At 47.1% G+C, this 18,737-nt stretch overlaps 2 protein-coding genes across 5 annotated transcripts in view; both read right to left on the reverse strand.

Annotated features, from left to right (window-relative positions):
- Nucleotides 1–1,407, reverse strand: part of SLC5A10 (solute carrier family 5 (sodium/sugar cotransporter), member 10) — a 66,636-nt gene extending 65,229 nt beyond the window's left edge. For all 3 annotated transcript variants that reach the window (XM_012660667.1, XM_012660668.1, XM_012660666.1), the window contains exon 1: nucleotides 1,295–1,407. In XM_012660667.1, the coding sequence (XP_012516121.1) occupies nucleotides 1,295–1,405 (111 nt within the window). In that variant the 5' untranslated portion in view covers nucleotides 1,406–1,407. The remainder of the gene's footprint in view (nucleotides 1–1,294) is intronic.
- Nucleotides 1,408–10,093: 8,686 nt separating this feature from the next.
- Nucleotides 10,094–18,737, reverse strand: part of PRPSAP2 (phosphoribosyl pyrophosphate synthetase-associated protein 2) — a 59,082-nt gene continuing 50,438 nt past the window's right edge. The window contains exons 10-12 of one of the 2 annotated variants that reach the window (XM_012660658.1): nucleotides 16,139–16,209; nucleotides 12,564–12,710; nucleotides 10,094–10,826 (exon numbers count right to left, since the gene is read on the reverse strand). In XM_012660658.1, the coding sequence (XP_012516112.1) occupies nucleotides 10,668–10,826; nucleotides 12,564–12,710; nucleotides 16,139–16,209 (377 nt within the window). In that variant the 3' untranslated portion in view covers nucleotides 10,094–10,667. The remainder of the gene's footprint in view (nucleotides 10,827–12,563; nucleotides 12,711–16,138; nucleotides 16,210–18,737) is intronic. The other variant, XM_012660657.1, reaches the window with a different exon arrangement.

An 18,737-nucleotide genomic window follows, 5' to 3' on the forward strand; every position in this document is an offset into this window, starting at 1 on the left:
CCACCACCACTGCTACCACCGCCTCAGCACCACGGCCACTGCCATGGCTCCCACCACCACCACAGCTACCACCACCTCAGTACCACGGCCACTGCCATGGCTCCCACCACCACCACAGCTACCACCACCTCAGTACCACGGCCACTGCCATGGCTCCCACCACCACCACCACTGCTCCCACCGCCTCAGTCCACGGCCTCTACCATGGCTCCCACCACCACCACCACCACTGCTACCACCACTTCAGTACCACGGCCACTGCCTTGGCTCCCACCACCACCACTGCCATGACCACTTCCATGGCTCCCAGCATCATCACCACTGCCCCTGCTACTAGCACTACTCCTGTAGAACCAGTCGCAGTGGCAGGGTCCCTTCCCATGTGGGCCCCTTTCGTAGGAGAGCTCACCCCGTGGGATTCACGGTATCTCCATCTTATAGGTCACTGAGGCCCAGAATGCTGAGGGGACAGGACCCATCTCCAGGACCTCAGCCTTAGGGCAGGGTCTACAGAAGGCACAAAGGGTCTTCATTCTCCCCAGAAGAACATCAGGGCTCAGGGTCACCAGCCTGGGCACCCTGGGGCCGAGCAGGTGAAGCCCGAGCTCCCCAAGCCCTGCGCGTGCGGCGGGTCAAGTGGAACGTCAGGGAAGCCCCAGCGCCGCCCCGCGGATGGACTACAGAGGCCCGGCCTCGGCTGCTTCTGCGCTCAGCCGGGCTTGCCCCAGGGTGGCGCCCGCATCACGGGGGCCCCACTGCCCCCGGACTCCCGGATGGGGTCAAGTCACTTCTCCCTCTCATCACGAGAAAGAGAACTGGCTTGGGAACGGGGGCTGGGCTGTGGGACAGCCCCTCTCCCCGGGAGCTTGGTGAAAATACAGACCCCCCGGCCCCTCAGGGCCCTCACTGCCTCCAGACTGTGATCCGGGGGCTCTGGGGTGCAGCCCGGGAACCCGGGGATTCTGTTCAGGCTGACCTTCACCCTGGGACACACGTGACACCGTGTAGAATGGGACCAGGAGGACGGCGGGCTGCACCCAGGGCCCCAGCTGTTCAGCAGCACGAAAGCCCGTTGCTGTTAGAAAGACCTTCCTCCCCCTCGCTTTGCCGACAGCAAGCCGTTGCCCCAAGAGAGAAAGGGGCTTGGTCAAGGTCTCTGAGCAAATCGACCCCAGGCTGGGACAAGGACCACCAGGTGAGACTGATACTGTCGCCGCAGGGACGTGCCAGACCCAGTTCCCATCCTAGCACCCGCCCCAAGAGCCCGGGTGGCCCCTGCCACAGGCCCCCTCACCCATATGCCCACGGCCACGTTCAGGGCAAAATACGCAGTGATGACACCGATGTCAGCCGCACTCAGCTGTGGCCCGGGAGCGTGGAGGTCGCCGGTGGAGTTGTTGGCCATGGCCGTCCCACGGTGGTGCCAGCTCTGAGCGGAGGGACTGAGGGGCAAACCAGGTTGGAAAGGCCTTCCTGGCAAGGAATTAATTGATCATTAAACCGAGTGAGACGGTGGCAGCCCCAGCCGACGGCGTGGCCGTGAGCAGAGCAGCTGCTGTCCTCCCTGCTGCGGGCTCGCCTCCTCCCCTCACAGGGCACTGGGGAAATAAGTGGAGTTTCGTGGATCCAAAGGCAACCCGAATTGACCCGGAAAGAAAGGGCTGAGTTGCCTAACGGGCGGCTTGATGTCTGTCTAGTTTGTACAGGAAGCACAGAGTGCTGGATGGACGCCTCGCCTCTGGGGACCCTGCGAGACGGCAGCCCTGTCCGCCAGCAGCTGTCGGGCTGTGAGCAGGCTGGGAGGGACTTGGGATGGTGACTCTGTCATTGTGGTTCACTTCCAGCCATGACAGCCCTGTCTCAGAAATGTCCCCCTGTTGGACAATAAGTCCTGCTGCCGACATCACTGCTCTCTTTTCCTAGACCGTGAGGCAGCCCTGAGCCCCTCAACTCAACCACCCATTAGGCCCCCCAGTTCTGCCTGGGACCACAGAGGGACCAACATCTATCAGACACCGAGGACCGCGCTTGGTTGTTCTGCGCACGATCCCATTTCATGCTCAACGCAGCCAAGCCGCACAGGAGGCGATGTCTGATCCCAGCCAAGGAAACAGAGGGGAAAATGAGGCCCAGAGGCCGAGCCATCTGTCATCACAGTCATGAAAGGGGCAGAGCTGGATTCGGCTATAGATCGGGCCCCAGTGTCCCCACCATGGTGACAGTGACAGCTCTGGTTTCATTTGGATTCCATCATGTCCTGATGCTCACTCAAACAGTGCACACAGCCGGGCTGGCCCGTGGTCTCAAGCCTCAGCTCGGTGACACGGCTAGTGACTTTGCAAAGCATTTGGAGTTTAACCAGACACGCAGCCCTTCCAGAAGTGTTAATGAGTGTGCAGCTGCCACTGAGAACACGCTGGCCTGCGAGCCCAGCGGGGCCTGTTACTGGGTAACCCTGGGGTGGGAGTGAAGATTAACCCCTCACACGCAGGGCCAAGCAGAGGAGGGAAACGGCGAAGTCACTGCCGACAGTAAACCCCAGGCAGGCTCAGCCGGCCGCCGCCCTGCCACCCACCCCTGCCTCCCACCAACCTCACATGGTCTTCGCTTCCCAAGTGAAAGCTCGAAATGTATTGTGAATCGAAAGGTCGCTGCTCACCGGCCAGAGGGCCCAGCCGGACACCACCTGGATTGAGTCCACCTGTCTCATTAGGGTGAAGTGGTTGAGCCAACAGCATCTTGTCCCTTCTCCTCGGCTGGGTCTCGGAAGGAAATAAACCCTTTACAGGTAACTTCTGAGCGAAGTCTCAGGGAAGGAAGCAATGATTCTCGTTCTGCTCTGAAGGATGAGGACGGGCAGGCTGGCAGCGGAGGACACAGGGGAGAAATACCTCCTGAAGCCCAATCACACCCTCGTTCCCACCTCACCCTCACCAGCACGATCGCCTGGAGGCCCAACCCTTCCAATCAACGCGCCGCAAGAAGACAGAGACCCTCTTAGCTGAGCAACCATCGCACTCACTTCTCTAAGCGGCGTCCCTCCCGAGAGGAGGTCCCCGGACGCGGAGCACCACCTCCCGGACAAGGGGTGGGCTGGGCGGGGGTCCGTGGGGCCCGTTTGTATCTTGGGAGGGGAGGGAACATCTATGAGTTTATTTTCTTTCTTAAGTGCCTCAGAACGGTGACCGAGGCTCGACTCAGTAAACCAGGGGGGTGAGCGCCGAAGGACTGGCACAGGCTGCAGGTTACTGAGGTGAGACCACAGCCACGCTGCCACCTGTTTCCCACACGTCGCATCTCCTCGTTCCTCAACTCTTCCATTGCTTCCTTCTTTCGTGTTTCGTAGATATATTCTAGTCTACCGTTTGCTTCCCTTTCCTTTCTTTTATTCTATAGTTTTTACTTATTTTCTTAGTGGTTGCCCTGGGGATTATAATTAATATCCTAATGTGATGGTTAATTTTGTGTGTCAGCTTGTCTAGGCCATGGTACCCAGTGTTTGCTCAAACCGATCTAGATGTTGCTGTGAAGATACATTTAAAATGTTGGCATTTCAATCAGTAGGCTTTGAGTAAGTAGATGGCCTTCCATGATGTGGTGGGCCACATCCAATCAGTTGAAGGCCTTAAGAGCAAAGACTGAGGTCCCCAAAGGAAGGAGGAATTTTGCCTTTCGACTGAAAATTGTAACATCAACTCCTCCCTGGGTCTCCAGTCTGCTGGCCTGTCCTGCAGATTTTGGCCTTGTCAGTCCCAACAATCACATGAGCCAGTTCCTTAAAATATTAATAAATCAACAGTGCTCTGTTTCTCTTCCTCTGTGTGTGTATATACATATACATATATATAATCTCCTATTAGTTCTGTTTCTCTGGAAAACCCTAATACCAAATAGTTCTAATCATCAACTTAGTTTCAATAGTTTCAAAAACTTTGTTGCTAATAACTCCATCCCCACTTGTTGTATTTTCACAAATTACATATTTACACAATGTAAGTTTATGACTAGTGTTTTATGTAATTATCCTTTAAATCACATAGAAAAAAAGTAGTTACAAATCAAAAATATATTGACACTGACTTTCATATTTATGTATAAAATTATCTTTACTGGTGTTCTTTATTCTTCATGTGGATTCAAGTTATTGTATAGTGTCCTGTTTTTTTCTTTGGGGACAGAGTCTCACTCTGTCGCCCCAGCTAGAGTGCAGTGATGTCATCACAGTTCACTGCAACCTCCAACTCCTGGGCTCAAGGGATCCTCCTGCCTCACCCTGCCCTGGCCCCGCCAGTGGCTGGGACTACAGGCACGCACCACCAAGCCCGGCTAATTTTTTCTATTTTTTGGTAGAGACAGGGTTTCTTGCTGAGGCTGGTCTCCAACTCCTGACCTCAAGGGATCCTCCCGCCTGGGCCTCCCAGAGTGGTAGGACCACAGGCGTGAGCCACCGTGCCCAGCCTGTGTAGTGTTTTTTCATTTCAGCCTGAGGGACTCCTACTTGAAGCTTATTGAGCTTCTTCCATATATAGATTCCTTCATCAATTTTGGGAAGTTTCCAGCCATTATTTCTTCGACTATTCTTTCTGCCTCTTCTATCTCTTCTTTTTCTGGGACTTTGTGTATTTATTGGCACACTTAGGCTGTGTTCATTTTTCTTCATTCTTTTGTTCTTTCTATTTCTCAGTCTAGATAATCTCAATTGGCCTATCTTCCAATTCACTTCAAGTCCACTTTCTTCTGCTTGCTCAATTATGTTGAACCCCTCTAGTAAATTTTTCATTTTAGTTATTGTATTTTATAAGTCCGGAATGTCTACTTGGTTTTTGTTATTTTTATTTCTTTATTGATAGTCTCTATTTGGTGAGACATAATTCTCATGGTTTCCTTTGGCTCTTTGAATATATTAAATATAGGGGATTTAAAGTCTTTGTCTAGTATATCCAATGTCTGGTCTTCCTCAAGGACCAGTTTCTAGCAATTTCTTTTTTCCCTGTGTATATGCCCTACCTTTTTGTCTCTTTGTATGCTCTTTGTCTGTTTGTGCCGCTGTAACAGAACACCACAGACTGGGTAATGTGCAATAAGCAGAAATGTATTGGCTCACAGTTCTGGAGGTTGGGAAGTCCAGGGTCAAGATGCTGGCATCTGGAGGACGCCTTCTTGCTGCACCCTCACATGGAGAAGGCAAGAAGGTGAGAGGGCAGGAGGGGACCGAACTCACCCTTTTATAATGTCACCAATCCCACCATGAGGGTGGAGTCCTCATGGCCTAAACACCTCCCAAAAGTCCCACCTGCCAAAATAGTTACAATGGCAATTAAATTTCAACATGAGTTGAAATTTAACAATAGCATATGCCTCAGAATGTTTTGTTGAGAATTAGATATTTTTAATATTATAATGTGAGAAGTCTGGATATCAGACTCTCCTTGCTCCCTGGGGTTTGTTGCTGCTTGTAGCTGTTTATGTTTGTGTAGTGCCCTTCTGAACTGATTTTGTAAAGTCTTTACTCTTTGTTGTGTGTGACAACTGAATTCTCTGTTCAGCTAGCTGAGTGGTCATCAGAGACTTTCTTAAGAGCCTGAAACTGAAAAAGAAAGAAAAAAAAAAATCTCCCAGTCCGCAGTTCACAACTCTGCCTTAGCCCTCACTTCTTGCTTATACCAGGCCTGACAGCCAGAAAGGCGAGCTGAGGGCTTTCTCGGGTCTTTTCTGACCGTGCATTCAATGTGCAGTCATGTGGCCTTCTAGAGTTCTAGGAATGTGTTGGAGCTTTCCAAAGCCCTTTCTTTTTTTTTTTTTTTTTTTTTTGAGACAGAGTCTCACTCTGTTGCCCGGGCTAGAGTGCCGTGGCGTCATCCTAGCTCACAGCAACCTCAAACTCCTGGGCTCAAGCCATCCTCCTGCCTCAGCCTCCCGAGTAGCTGGGACTACAGGCATGTGCTATCATGCCCAGCTAATTTTTTTTCTGTATATTTTTAGTTGTCCGATTAATTTCTTTCTATTTTTAGTAGAGACAGGGTCTCGCTCTTGCTCAGGCTGGTTTCGAACTCCTGAGCTCAAACAATCCGCCCGCCTCGGCCTCCCAGAGAGCTAGGATTACAGGCGTGAGCCACTGCGCCCGGCCCCAAAGCCCTTTCTTTCTAAAGCAACTCATTCTCCAGCCTTTCCTCCCAAGTGTTTTGGTTTTATTGTTTGCCCCAAAAGGCAATGGCTAATACTTTTGCCTTTAAACTTTTCCAACAATTGTCCTGCTCTACTCTGGGAAAGTTCTAAGTTAGACAAAATACAGGCAAGTCCTTTGAGCCAGTCCTTCAAGGAGACACCAAACAGGTCCAAACAAGCCACCATAATTCTTTGAGAACAAGGTCCATTCTGCTCTGGTTGGTACCAGGAATCCATAGCAGGAATGGGCTGTTGTCTGCAAGGCTGCCACGGAGCTGGGCAGTAGGCAACGTGCCAGGGCGAGTTAACATGCCACGAAGCTCTAATTGGGATTCAGCTGGTTTTTTTCCTGAGTAAACATTTAACTTGGTCAGTGTAAACTTTTAATTAGTTCCCAGAGTGCCACTCCAACAGTTGATTCTGACAGTTTTTGCCAGTTTATTCTCTGCTTTTGTGGAGAGACAGACTTTGGAATTCCTGACTCAACCATTTTTGCTGATATCTGCCAGCTTATTATTTTTTGAAGTAAAAAGAAAATTTGTGTTATGCTCAAGAGTTCCCTAAAATAAAGAAAACCACGCTCACAGGGCACCAAGGGAGAGCTTATTTTAAGCCCGCACGGTCCTAAGTTAGCAGCAGTTAATCTACATGTTAGCAATGCAGATTTCAACTCTGATTAGGCCCTCACATCAATGTTATTAATATTTCACATACTAATGTGTCTCACGTTCATGCACGCACGGGAGCACAACCACCACGGGGTGTGCGGTTGAGGTGTGGTATCAAAGGAGAGGGATCAGCTCTGGGGCCACAGACCTGTGTCCAAATCCTGACACTGACCAGCGGGAAGAGCACTTCACCTCTCTGGCATTTCTTTGTACATCAAATAGAGATGCTGTGACAAGGTGGAACAGTGAGGTAAAGGGCCAGGACAATGCCTGGCATGCAGTGGTGCTTAATAAATAAATGCAGCTGTCATTATTAGTGATCACAGACAAGCTGAAACTTGTAGGCACAAATACTACCACCCAAAGGCCGTGCAGGCAGGTCGGCCTCTCGAAGTCCAGATTCTGGGTCAGGCTGACACGAGCCAAGCCAAAGCTGCCGCAGACCGCCCAGGCACTTTGCTGGTCTGCCGTCCACCCGATGCCCAGGGGTTGGCGAGCCTTTAGTCGGGAGATGCTTGAGACGATGGGAAAGAGCGCTGCCTGGGAGGGGGAAGCTTCATTCTGACTTGGGCTCGTTGGTCACAGTGAGGTCGTTGGAGGTAGTAAGTTATGAGCCAAAGGACTAATGCTCTGGCACTCAGTGGCTGAATTGGTGGTAATCCATCCATTCGTGCCCCTCAGTGACATCCAGGGTTCTTGACGCCCCGAGCATTGCTCTAACCCATGTTTGTCTGTCAGGTAAAGACATCACAATCAGAATAGGAAACTATTAGTCTTTTTCCTGTTCTTAGAACATTTGGGTTCACTTCCCCCATTATCTCTGGTCACTAAGCAAAGACAGCAGTCTGGGTTTCTCTGACTGAAGCAAATCCCACAATATCCTGGAAAACTGGTCTCCATGGCTGCCTCTGGGAGGGAAAGTAGGTGTCCCCAGCGCTCCCAGCACACCGGAGCCCGAATGGTCCCCCCGACCACCCCAGGGCCTCCATCCTCCTGCCCCAGGGCCTTCTCCCCATTCTCTGGACTCTTTCGTGGGCCCCACATAGCAGAGCAGCTCCGCCTCCCGCAGTGCCTGGGGCTCTCTCCGTGCTCCCGTCACCTCCCTCCAGAGCTAATACGGAACAGACCTGAGTCTGTGTGGGTATGAAGGATCCCAGCTTTGTCCAAGTTCATCACTCAGAGGAAAACACTCCTGCTACATGTTTTCATTCATTTCTGTCAGTGTGACTTTTCTTCATGAAAGATGACATGCCAAGAAAACTCAGGGAGGTCAAACCTCACCGGACACAGCCAGCAGGACACTTCCCACTGAAGGAGCTCAAAAGCACATTTTCTCTCAATTGAATTCTAGAGCAGAACCCATCCTCGCTTGCTACTGCAACACTGCCTTTCCTGGAAGGGCCACTGTGCCAACAAAGCCACCTGAGGAAGTACCCTCAGGTCACTCAGAAAGTGTCACTTGTCCTAAAGCAAAACTAGGCTGGGTGTGGTGGTGCGAGCCTATAGTCCCAGCTGCTAGGGAGGCTGAGGCAGGAGGATCGCTTGAGCCCAGAAGTTTGAGGTTACAGTGAGTCACGATGGCGCCGCTGCACTCCAGCCTGGGTGACAGAGCAAGATCCTGTCTCAAAAATAAATTAATTAAAAAATAAAAAATTTTAAAAATTAAAAAAATAAAGTCAAACTACATGGTGACTTCAATTGTCATCTATAACAGAAAATGGCATGACAGGTATCCACAGGGGCAGAAGGTGGGATAAAAGCCAAAAACACAGGCCGGGCCCGGTGGCTCACGCCTGTAATCCTAGCACTTTGGGAAGCTGAGATGGGAGGATCGCTCAAGGTGAGGAGTTCAAGACCAGCCTGAGCAAGAGTGAGACCCCATCTCTACTAAAAATAGAAGGAAATTGGCTGGACAACTAAAAATATATAAAAAAATTAGCTGGGGATGGTGGCGCATGCCTGTAGTCCCAGCTACTCAGGAGGCTGAGGCAGAAGGATCGCTTGAACCCAGGAGTTTGAGGTTGCTGTGAGCTAGGCTGACGCCACGGCACTCTAGCCCGGGCAACAGAGCAAGACTCTGTCTCAAAAAAAAAAAAAAAGCCAAACACAGCAAGTCAAGATGGGAGATTTACTGCTGAAGCTTCTTCAGCCCATTTCACAGGATTGTGGGGCGTGATGTCCCAGGTAGGCTCCCCTCCCGGGTAGTGACATCTTGTTCCCAAAGCTCCTCTCCCAAATGTGGCAACTGGAGAGAGGATGACAACCTGCTACCGGCCAGTGCTGCAGCCACCAAGGAAGCCGTCCGCGCAGTACTCTGCAGGCCGCTCATGTGTGAAGATCAGGAGCTCCCATTTCTAGGAACAGGTTTGCAAAAAGCAACATCGCTTTTTCAAATAAACAGCTCTATCACTAACTGGATTTGAAAACTTTGGGTGAACACCTTTCTCCCAAGCTGTCTCCTTACAAGTGAAATGGGGGTTGGGGTGGCGCTGCTGGGTGTGCTGAGCGTGGAGGGGTGCCTGGGAGCCCACGCACACTCAGGCAGCTTCCAGAAGCGGAGCTCTCAGAGCTTCTGCACACACAGGGCCCCTGGCTGCTCTGGGCAACCCCGAGAGCCACACTGCTCACTGTGCAGCACTGAGAACCCCGGCATCGCAAATGACAATGATCTTAATACTATAAATACTATACACTAAATCAACAGCTATTTCATTCCAGATTCTACCACTGGCAGAAAGCAAAGGTTTAAGGTGTTTTGGGGGAAAGAAAAATTAATCTTTGTGAGAAAGTCTACATTTTTTCCTCCATGAATTGAGCTCAGTGGCAGGGCACGCGGGCCTAACTCCCAGGGCTCCAGTCCAGGGGAGCCGAGTCTGATAAACTCCAAAATGGAAGCTCAGTTCTAAACTCTAACCTGTAAGACAGACGATACTTGACAAGGGTCATATCAATGACGCTCCCGCCAGAGCATGAAGTGGCGTGACCTGTGTCAAGAATGGTGGTGCCATGGAAAAGGGAGCAGAGCCACATCTTGGAGACCGCATGGCAGCTCGCACCCCTCGCTGCCCTGCTGCCGTGGCCTCATCCTGAGATCAAACCCCTCTCCCACCGCGGTCACACAACTCCGCATCAGGAACTTTCAGGGTCTTTGACAAAGTGTCAGAACAGGGAATATTACATCCCCAAGAGGCAACTGCATCCCCAAAAAGTTGCAGAAGAGAAAAGAAGCTGATGAACATTTCAAAATCCGCAGCATGAATATTTAGCTTTCATTTTATTTTAGTTATAAAACAGTTGCTAAAACACAAAGTTTTAAAAAACACAAACACAAGTTTTTATTTCTTCTTTAGTTGCAGAAAATAAATACCATCACATATTCCATAGGCTGGTCTATAAAAGCATTTCTAAAACCGTCGTTCACTGGATTCAACAGTATAAGCTTTTTGGCTTCTCAACTGCAGGTACCATACTACTATAGTAGACCATTTTATTTTATTAACTTTTTTAAGCATTTGGCTCAAGCAACTTTGGAAAAAGGTTGTGAGCTTAAAAATCTTATTCTAAGTTACTTCTTAAATAGTTAAACTAAAACAACGAGATCTTATTTTATTTAAGAGGAGAATAAAGTATTTCTTTTATAAAAATTGCCCCAAACCCACACCCCCCCAAACTGACATAAAAAGTTGGTCTATCTTCATAGGAATCCACAAGAAGAGAGGGTCCGGGGACAGGGAGGGGCAGAACAGGATGGCTCCCGTGGAAGACGCCATCGGCCCGCACAGCATCATTCTTACGTTTCCAGTTTGGCCCTCAGAGCTGTACAGTGGACAGCTTTCAGTCGTCTAAACCTATGTTTCTGAAAAGGTAGGACATGGACTCGCCGTTGTGAATCCGACGGATTGCTTCTGAAAGGATCATGCTGATATCCACGGTTTTAATCTTGGGGCACTGGAGTTTCTGGATTTCGTGTGGAATTGTGTTGGTGACCACTACCTGTGAATCAGGAGAAAAAACAAAGAGCATCAAAAAGCCAAGTACCTTCATGCTTTGGTCTGAAAATGTGACGCACTCCCAAATCTCTGGGGTTCTACTAGACAGAAGACAGTCTACCCTACAACGTTTCTAGTTAATGTGAAGCTGCCTGTGTTTCTTAGGTTAAGGTTTTTTGTTTTTTCTTTTTTTTTTTTTTTAGAGACAGGGTCTTGCTCTATCACCCAGGCTGGAGTGCAGTGGTATAATCATAGCTCACTGCAGCCCCCAAATCCTGGGCTCAAGAGATCTTCCTGCCTCAGCCTCCCAAGTAGCTGGGACTACAGGCATGGGCCACCACACCCAGCTAATTTTCTTATTTTAGAGACAGGGTCTCACTATGTTACCCAGGCTGGTCTTGAACTCCTGGCCTTAAGCAATCCTCCCATCTCGGCCTCCCAAAGTGTTGGGATTACAGGTGTGAGCCAAAGCATCCGGCTAAGATTTGATAACCTCATACCCACTAGGACAGCTATAGCCAAAAAGACAGATAATAGCAAGTGTTGGTGAGAATGCAGAGAAACTAGAACCCTCATCACTGCTGGTGGGATGTAAGAAGGTTCAGCTGCTTTGAAAACCAGTCTGGCAGGCCCTCAGAAATTTAAACATAAAGTTACTATATGATCCAGCAATTCTAATCCTAGGTATATATCCAAGAGAATTGAAAACACATGTCCACAAGCTGGGCGCAGTGGCTCACGCCTGTGATCCTAGCCAAGGCGGGAGGATCACTTGACCTTAGGAAATCGAGACCAGCCCTGAGCAACGGAGAGACCCCATCTCTACTAAAAATAGGAAAAAAAAAAAATTGCTGGGCAACTAAAAATACAAAGAAAATTAGCTGGGCCTGGTGGTGGGCACCTGTAGTCCCAGCTACTTGGGAGGCCGAGGCAGGAGGATCCCTTGAGCCCAGGAGTTTGAGGTCACTGTGAGCTAGACTGATGCCATGGCACTCTAGGCACTCTACCCAGGGTGACAGAGTGAGACTCTGCCTCAAAAAAAACCAAAACAAGTCACCTGTGAAGGCAAAAAAAAAAAAAATGTCCACGCAAAAACCTGTATACAAATGTTCACAGCTACATTATTCATAACAGTAAAAAACCAGAAAAAACCCAAATTTCCATCAGTGTATGAAGAGAGAGAGAGAGAATGTGGTATATCCATACAACAGAGTGTTACTTGACCACAGAACAGAATGAAGCACTGCTCCATGCTACTACAGGGATGGACCTTGAAAACATTACGCGGAGTGAAAGAAGCCAGAAGCGAAAGCCCACACACTGTATGATCTCACACGAAATGTCTAGAAGAGGCAAATCCACAGAGGCAGGAAGCAGATTAGGGTTGCCAGGGGCTGGGTGGATTGAGAGAAAATGTGGAGTGACTGCTAATGGGTACGGGGAAATAAAAATGTTCTAAAATTGATTGTGGTAATGATTGTACAACTCTGAACATTCTAAAAACCACTGGATCGTATACTTTAAATGGATGAAAGGCATGGTACGTGAATCACACCGCAATCTGTTATCTAAAAAAAGTGGTAGCTTTAGAGGCTTGTAGTCAATAAAACCCAATATAACCCACCTTTTGAATCCATTCATAACTACAAAAGAACTTGCTCTTGGACCTACTCTCTGTAACTAAGGATCAGGACGTGCCAAAGGGCCAGGCGGCTATGCCCACACACGGCCTGCCCGTTACCTCATCGATGGCAGATTCCTCAATCAGCCGGGGGGCGTCGGAAGACAGCAAGCCATGAGTTGCCATCACGAAGATCTTATATGCACCTCTTTCCTTCAGGGTCTCTGCTGCAGCGAGAAAGCTGTCAACATCATCGATGATGTCATCCTGCCAAATCGCAGACGGAGCAAGAGGTGCATGAGAACTTTTGCAAGGGCAGGTTAGACAAGCAGGACAAAGAAGCGTCTGCCTAAATTGCCAGGACACATCTGCTCTTCTGTCCCACCATGTGCAGGCAGCACAGTCCCAGGCCCCGTGCTCGTGCCACACGGCCCCCTCCAGGCCTTGCACACAGCTGCCTCCCGCACACCACCTCTGCCAGCAGAGCCGTCTCCAACGTGCCCAGGTTCCTGGGTGAGAAAGCTGTTTCCATCTCTGCACCCTGACTGGCCAGAGCTGTGCCCTCATAATGCAGGTGGCACCAAAAATGATGCTGGAATAATTTTTTTTAAATACATAGAAAAACGTTACAAGATGCTTTTGACTGTGGGTAATGGAATTATGGGTGGCTCTTTCCCCACTTCTCCTTATTTCTAAGTTTTTTCCACTAAGCATATGGGAAATGTGCTTTTTTCATATTATTACAATGGGAAAGACAACAGTGATTATTGTTCTTAATAATAAAATAGTTTTCAAGTAGCTGGGACTACAGGCACATACCACCACACCTGGTTAATTTTCTTATTTTATAGAGATGGGTCTCACTATATTGGCCAGGGTAGTCTTGAACTCCTGGCCTCAAGCAATCCTCCTACCTCAGCCTCCTAAAGTGCTGGGATTTACAAGCATGAGCCACTGTGTCTGGTAGCTTCTAGAGGTTTCCAACACATAGACTAGATTCCCAGGCTCCCAGAGTTAATTTAAACCCATTATGGTAGTCAACATTGTCTAGAGTTGAATAAATATTCACATATTTATTTTACATGCATACATTACTCTTCAAATGTATGATGATATTACTATAATAAAAAATATACATAAATTAATTTTAAAATGCTACTCGCAAAATGGTATAGCCACTTTGGAAAACAGCTTGACATTTCTTATAAGACTAAATTTGCAACTGCCAGGAAAATCAACAGAGAAATTAAAGCTCCCAAAATGCTAGGATTATATTTAACATTCTTAAATAACGATTATAGAGACAGAGGGCAGATTAATGGTAGCCAGGTACTGTGGGCTGAATGTTTTTGTCCCCCAAAAATACACATATTAGAAACCTACTCCCCAATGCAACAGTGTTGGGAAGTGGGGCCTTTTAGGAGGTGTTTAGGTCATGAGGGCTCCAGCCTCACAAATGGAATAAAGCCGCTATGAAAAGGGCTCGTGGAAGTGGGTTCTCTAGCTCCTGTGCTTTTGCTATGTGAGGGCACAGCACACGTGCCCACACCAGACCAAATGCCAGTGCCCTGATCTTGGACTTCCGGCCTCCAAAACTGTGAGAGGATAAATTTTTGTTCTTTTTTTGAAACAGGGTCTCCTCACTCTGTCGCCTGGGCTAGAGTGCAGTAGTGTCATCATAGCTCACAGCAACCTCAAACTCCTGGGCTCAAGCGATCCTCCTGCCTCACCCTCCCGAGTAGCTGGGAACACAGGCGTGCGCCACCATGCCTGGCTAATTTTTTCTATTTTTTGTAGAGACGGGCTCTCACCCTTGCTCAGGCTGGTCTCGAACTCCTGAGCTCAAGAGATCCTCCCACCTCGGCCTCCCAGAGTGCTAGTGGCGTGAGCCACCGTGCCCAGCTTAATTTCTGTTGTTTATAAATTACCCGGTCTCAGGTATTCTGCTAACAGCAGCATGAAACAGACCGAGACATCAGGGGCAGGGGCTGGGGCTGGGGCCGGGTGTGGAGGAGGTGGCTGTGGAGGGAGGCACGAGGAGCTCCAAGGAGAGGGGCGCTGCTGTGTCTGCACGGTGGCTGTTCCATGAAGCTCCCTGGGTATGACTGCATACAGCTGCGCACACGCAGTGCACGTAAACTGGGGCCGCGGAGCCAGGAATTTCCAGGCTGTGTTATTATAACAAAGTTAAGCGAGACAAAGGAAGCTGGGTAAAGAACATGCAGTACGTCCCTGTACATTTTTTCCAACTTTCTGTGAATCTATAATTACTTCAAAATAAAAGGTTTTTTTTTTTTTAAAAAGCACTTGCAATAGAAAGGAAACAAAATGCTGCTGAACCTGGAGCATTTTGTTACTATAGACTTTGCCAGTTGAGGAATAAATTAATGGACAGCTATTAGCCTGGAGGGTGACATTAGAGATTGTCTAACTTGGAAAAGATGACAGCAAAATTACCAAGCACAGGGGATAACAAGCAGGGAGCACCCACCACGGAGCTTGGGAAACACTGCTATACAACCACTTTTTCTTCAGACCCAACTCCACTCCCAGGCACCTCAAAACTCTCGCATGTGTACAGCAGAAAATAGGAGCAAGAATGTTCAAAGCAGTATCGTTTGGAAATAGAAAAGAACGTATGTTCAATGCCTGCATAACAGATAACTCAGTTGTGTAACAGTTATACCAGTGAAAAAGAATAATGTACAACTATCCGCTACTACGTGGGTAAATCCCGACAACAGAGTTAAACAAAAAAGTCACGAAGGACACAAAGATGTCGTTTATATAAACATCAAAACCAAGCCAAGCAAAACAAGACAGGATTTAAGGGAATGTGCATTCATGGCAGACTATAAGGATAAGGAAGGGCACAAATGGATAGATTTTGGGTTAGGGCCAAACTTTGAGGGGGAGAGAAAAGAAAGAGCCCCAGGTAAGCCCACAGGAGGCTTCCAGGGTACCTGGTGATGTGCCATTCTGCAAGCGGACTAGCAGGTACCCAGGTGTTCACTCTATTCTTTGAGCTACATAGGCATTAAGTATATTATTTTTGTGCATTGGTTTTATGATGTGTCAAAGCACATGTGTTTTCAACAGTTAAAATCAACTTTGTTTCCTACTCTTATCACAAAACAATTTCTGGCTGGGCGCAGTAGCTCATGCCTGTAATCTCAGCGCTTTGGGAGGCTGAGGGGGGAGGACTGCTAGAGTCCAGGAGTTTGAGACCAGTCTGGGCAACATGGCAAGACCCCATCTCTACAAAAAAATTTTAAAATTAGCCAGGTGTGGTGGCACGTGCCTGTAGTCCCAGCTACTTGGGAGGCTGAGGCAGGAGGATCTCTTGAGCCCAGGAGTTGGAGGTTGCTGAGCTATGATGTGTGACACCACTGCACTCCAGCCTGGGCAACAGAGTGAGACCCTGTCTCAAAACAAACAAAATTTCCCATGTTATAACAAACAGCTGCACAATATTTAGTTAACTATGTAGTTAGCAATTTTTAAAATATACTAATGATAGCATTTCTCAATTTCTGGGCCAAAGTAAATGTTTAGCACAAGGTACTAACTTAAATGAGACATACCTGACCATATCACTAGCCCTAGGCCTTTTATATGCTCACAATTAACAAGTCAGTCAACAGAATCACAATGGTAAATACTAAAATTAATAATAACAAAAGAAGGCTACATACCACAATGATGGCAATCCTTCCTCCAACATCACCAACAACTGTGATTGGGGGCTTTTCTTTAGGAATCAGCACTGGGCAGAATAAAACAAACACACCAAAATTTTACATTAAAAAGTAAAACAAAACCTTTAGGAAGTTAATGTCTCATGATCTCATGATAAAAACACCAAACGAAATAGGGACAAAAGGGAACTCCCTCAATCTGATGAAAGGCAACTATGAAAACCCACAGCTGACATGACACTTCATGATGAAAGACTGAAAGCTGTCCCCTAAGATCAGGCATAAGAAGAGGATGCCTGCTAGTTCCACTGTCATTCACCACTGTACTGGATGTGCTAGCACAGGTAATTAGGCAAGAAAAAGAAAAAAAAGGCATCCAGATCAGAAAGGACTAAAACTCTATTAGCAGATGACATGATCCTACACGTTAAAAATCCCAAAGAATCCACAAAAACCGACCCAAGCTAATACAGGAATTCAGCAAAGTTGCAGAGTACAAGATCAACACACACAAATCAGGTGTGTTTCTACCCACCAACAATGAAGAACCCGAAGAGAAAATTAGAAAGTAATTCCATTTACAGAAGGATCCAAAGGAGAAAAAAACCTCTAGGAACAAATTTAACCAAGGAGGTGAAAAACTTGTGAAAACTGTAAAACATTGCTGAAAAAAATTAAAACAAGAATTTTTTTTTCCCTCTTTTTTAGAGATGGGGTCTCATTCTGTCACCCAGGCTGGAGTGCAATGACACGATCACAGCTCACTGTAGCCTCAAACTCCTGGGCTCAAGCGATTGTCCTGCCTCAGCCTTCTGAGTATCTGGGACTACAGGTGTGCACTACCATGCCCGGTTAAGTCTTTTAAAAAATATTTTTTTGTAGAGGGGCGTCTCATTACACAGGTTAATCTTGAATTCCTGGCTTCAAGCTATCCTCCCACCTCAGCCTCACAAACCACATGAGCCACTGCACTTGGCCTATTCTTAAATATTACACCAAAAGACAAGCAACAAATAAAAATCAGACTTCATCAAAATGAAAACCTTTTGTATGCCAAAGGACACTATCAAGAAAGTGAAAAGATAACCTAAAGAATGAGAGAACATTTGCATACCATTTATCTGATGAGTCTAGTACTCTAAATATACAAAGAAAGCTTACGACTCAACAATAAAATGATATACAACCCAATTGAAAAATGGGCAAAAGGGAGAAAGAGATTATGAAAAAAAGAAAAAGAACAAGATTTTTAAAAAATGGGTATAGGATTTGAATAGACATTTCTTCAAAGAAGGTTTATATATATATATATGCCCAACAAGGCCAGGCACAGTGGTCAAACCCATAATCCTAGCACTTTGGGAGGCTGAGGAGGGACGATTGCTTGAGGCCAGGAGTTTGAGACCAGCCTGAGCAAGAGTGAGACTCCATCTCTATAAAAAATAGAAAAATTAGCCCGCTGCTCCTGTAGTCCCAGCTACTTGGGAGGCTGAGGCAGGAGGATTGCTTGAGCCCAGGAGTTTGAGGTTATAGTGAGATATTATGATGCTACTGCACTCTTTCCTGAGGGACAGAGGGAGACCCTGTCTCAAAAAACAAAAGCAAAAACAAATGGCCAAAAAGCACACGAAAGGATACTCAATATCCTAGTCATTAGGGAAATGCAAAATGAAACCACAATGAGATGCCATTTCATACCCACTAAGATGGCCACAAAAAAAAAAAAAAATCAGAAAATAAGTGTTGGTAAGGATATGGAGAAATTGAAACCTCTACGCATTACTGGTAGGAATGTAAAATGGTGTAGCTGTTGTGGAAAACAGTATGGCAGTTCCTCAAAAAGTTATACACAGAATTACCACATATCCCAGAAATTCCAATCCTAGGCATATATACCAAGAGAAATGAAATATGTCCACACAGAAACTTGTACATGAATGCATATAGCAGAATTACGGCAGGAAGGTGGAAACAATCCAAATTCCTATCAACTGATGAATGCATAGACAAAATATGTTGGATCCATACAATGGAATATTACTCAGCCATCAAAAGGAATGAAGTACAACATGGATGAACCTTGAAAACATGCTAAATGAAGGAAGCCAGACACAAAGGCCCACATATTGTATGATTCCATTTATATGAAATGTCTAGAATAGGTAAATTCAGAGACAAAAGGCAAATTAATGGTTGCCAGGGTTTGGGGGAAGTGGGCTTGGAGAGTGGCTACTTAATAGGTTACAGGGTGTTCTTCTGGGGTGATGAAAGTTTTGAAACTAGAAAGAAATGGCAGTTGCACAACACTGTGAATATATTAAATGCCAGTGAATTTTACACTTTAAAATGGTTAATCCTATGTTATGTGACTTTTTTTTTTTTTTTTTTTACAATTTTTTTAAAATGGCCTCTATAAGAGATCATTTGCATTCTGGCTACAGAAGGGATCAAAGAAAGGGAAGGCTACAGATAATCTGGACATTTCTGTAAAGACGATTCCTTCTTTGAAGAAGAGGTAGTGTAGGTGATTATTCACAGTTCCTTCCGTTAAGTTAAATTTGGCCTAATGCTGCCTCTCTATATAGTGAACTGTAGC

The sequence above is a fragment of the Propithecus coquereli genome, unplaced genomic scaffold, assembly GCF_000956105.1.
Source record: "Propithecus coquereli isolate 6110/MARCELLA unplaced genomic scaffold, Pcoq_1.0 Scaffold672, whole genome shotgun sequence".
NCBI classification, from domain to species: Eukaryota; Metazoa; Chordata; class Mammalia; order Primates; family Indriidae; genus Propithecus; species Propithecus coquereli.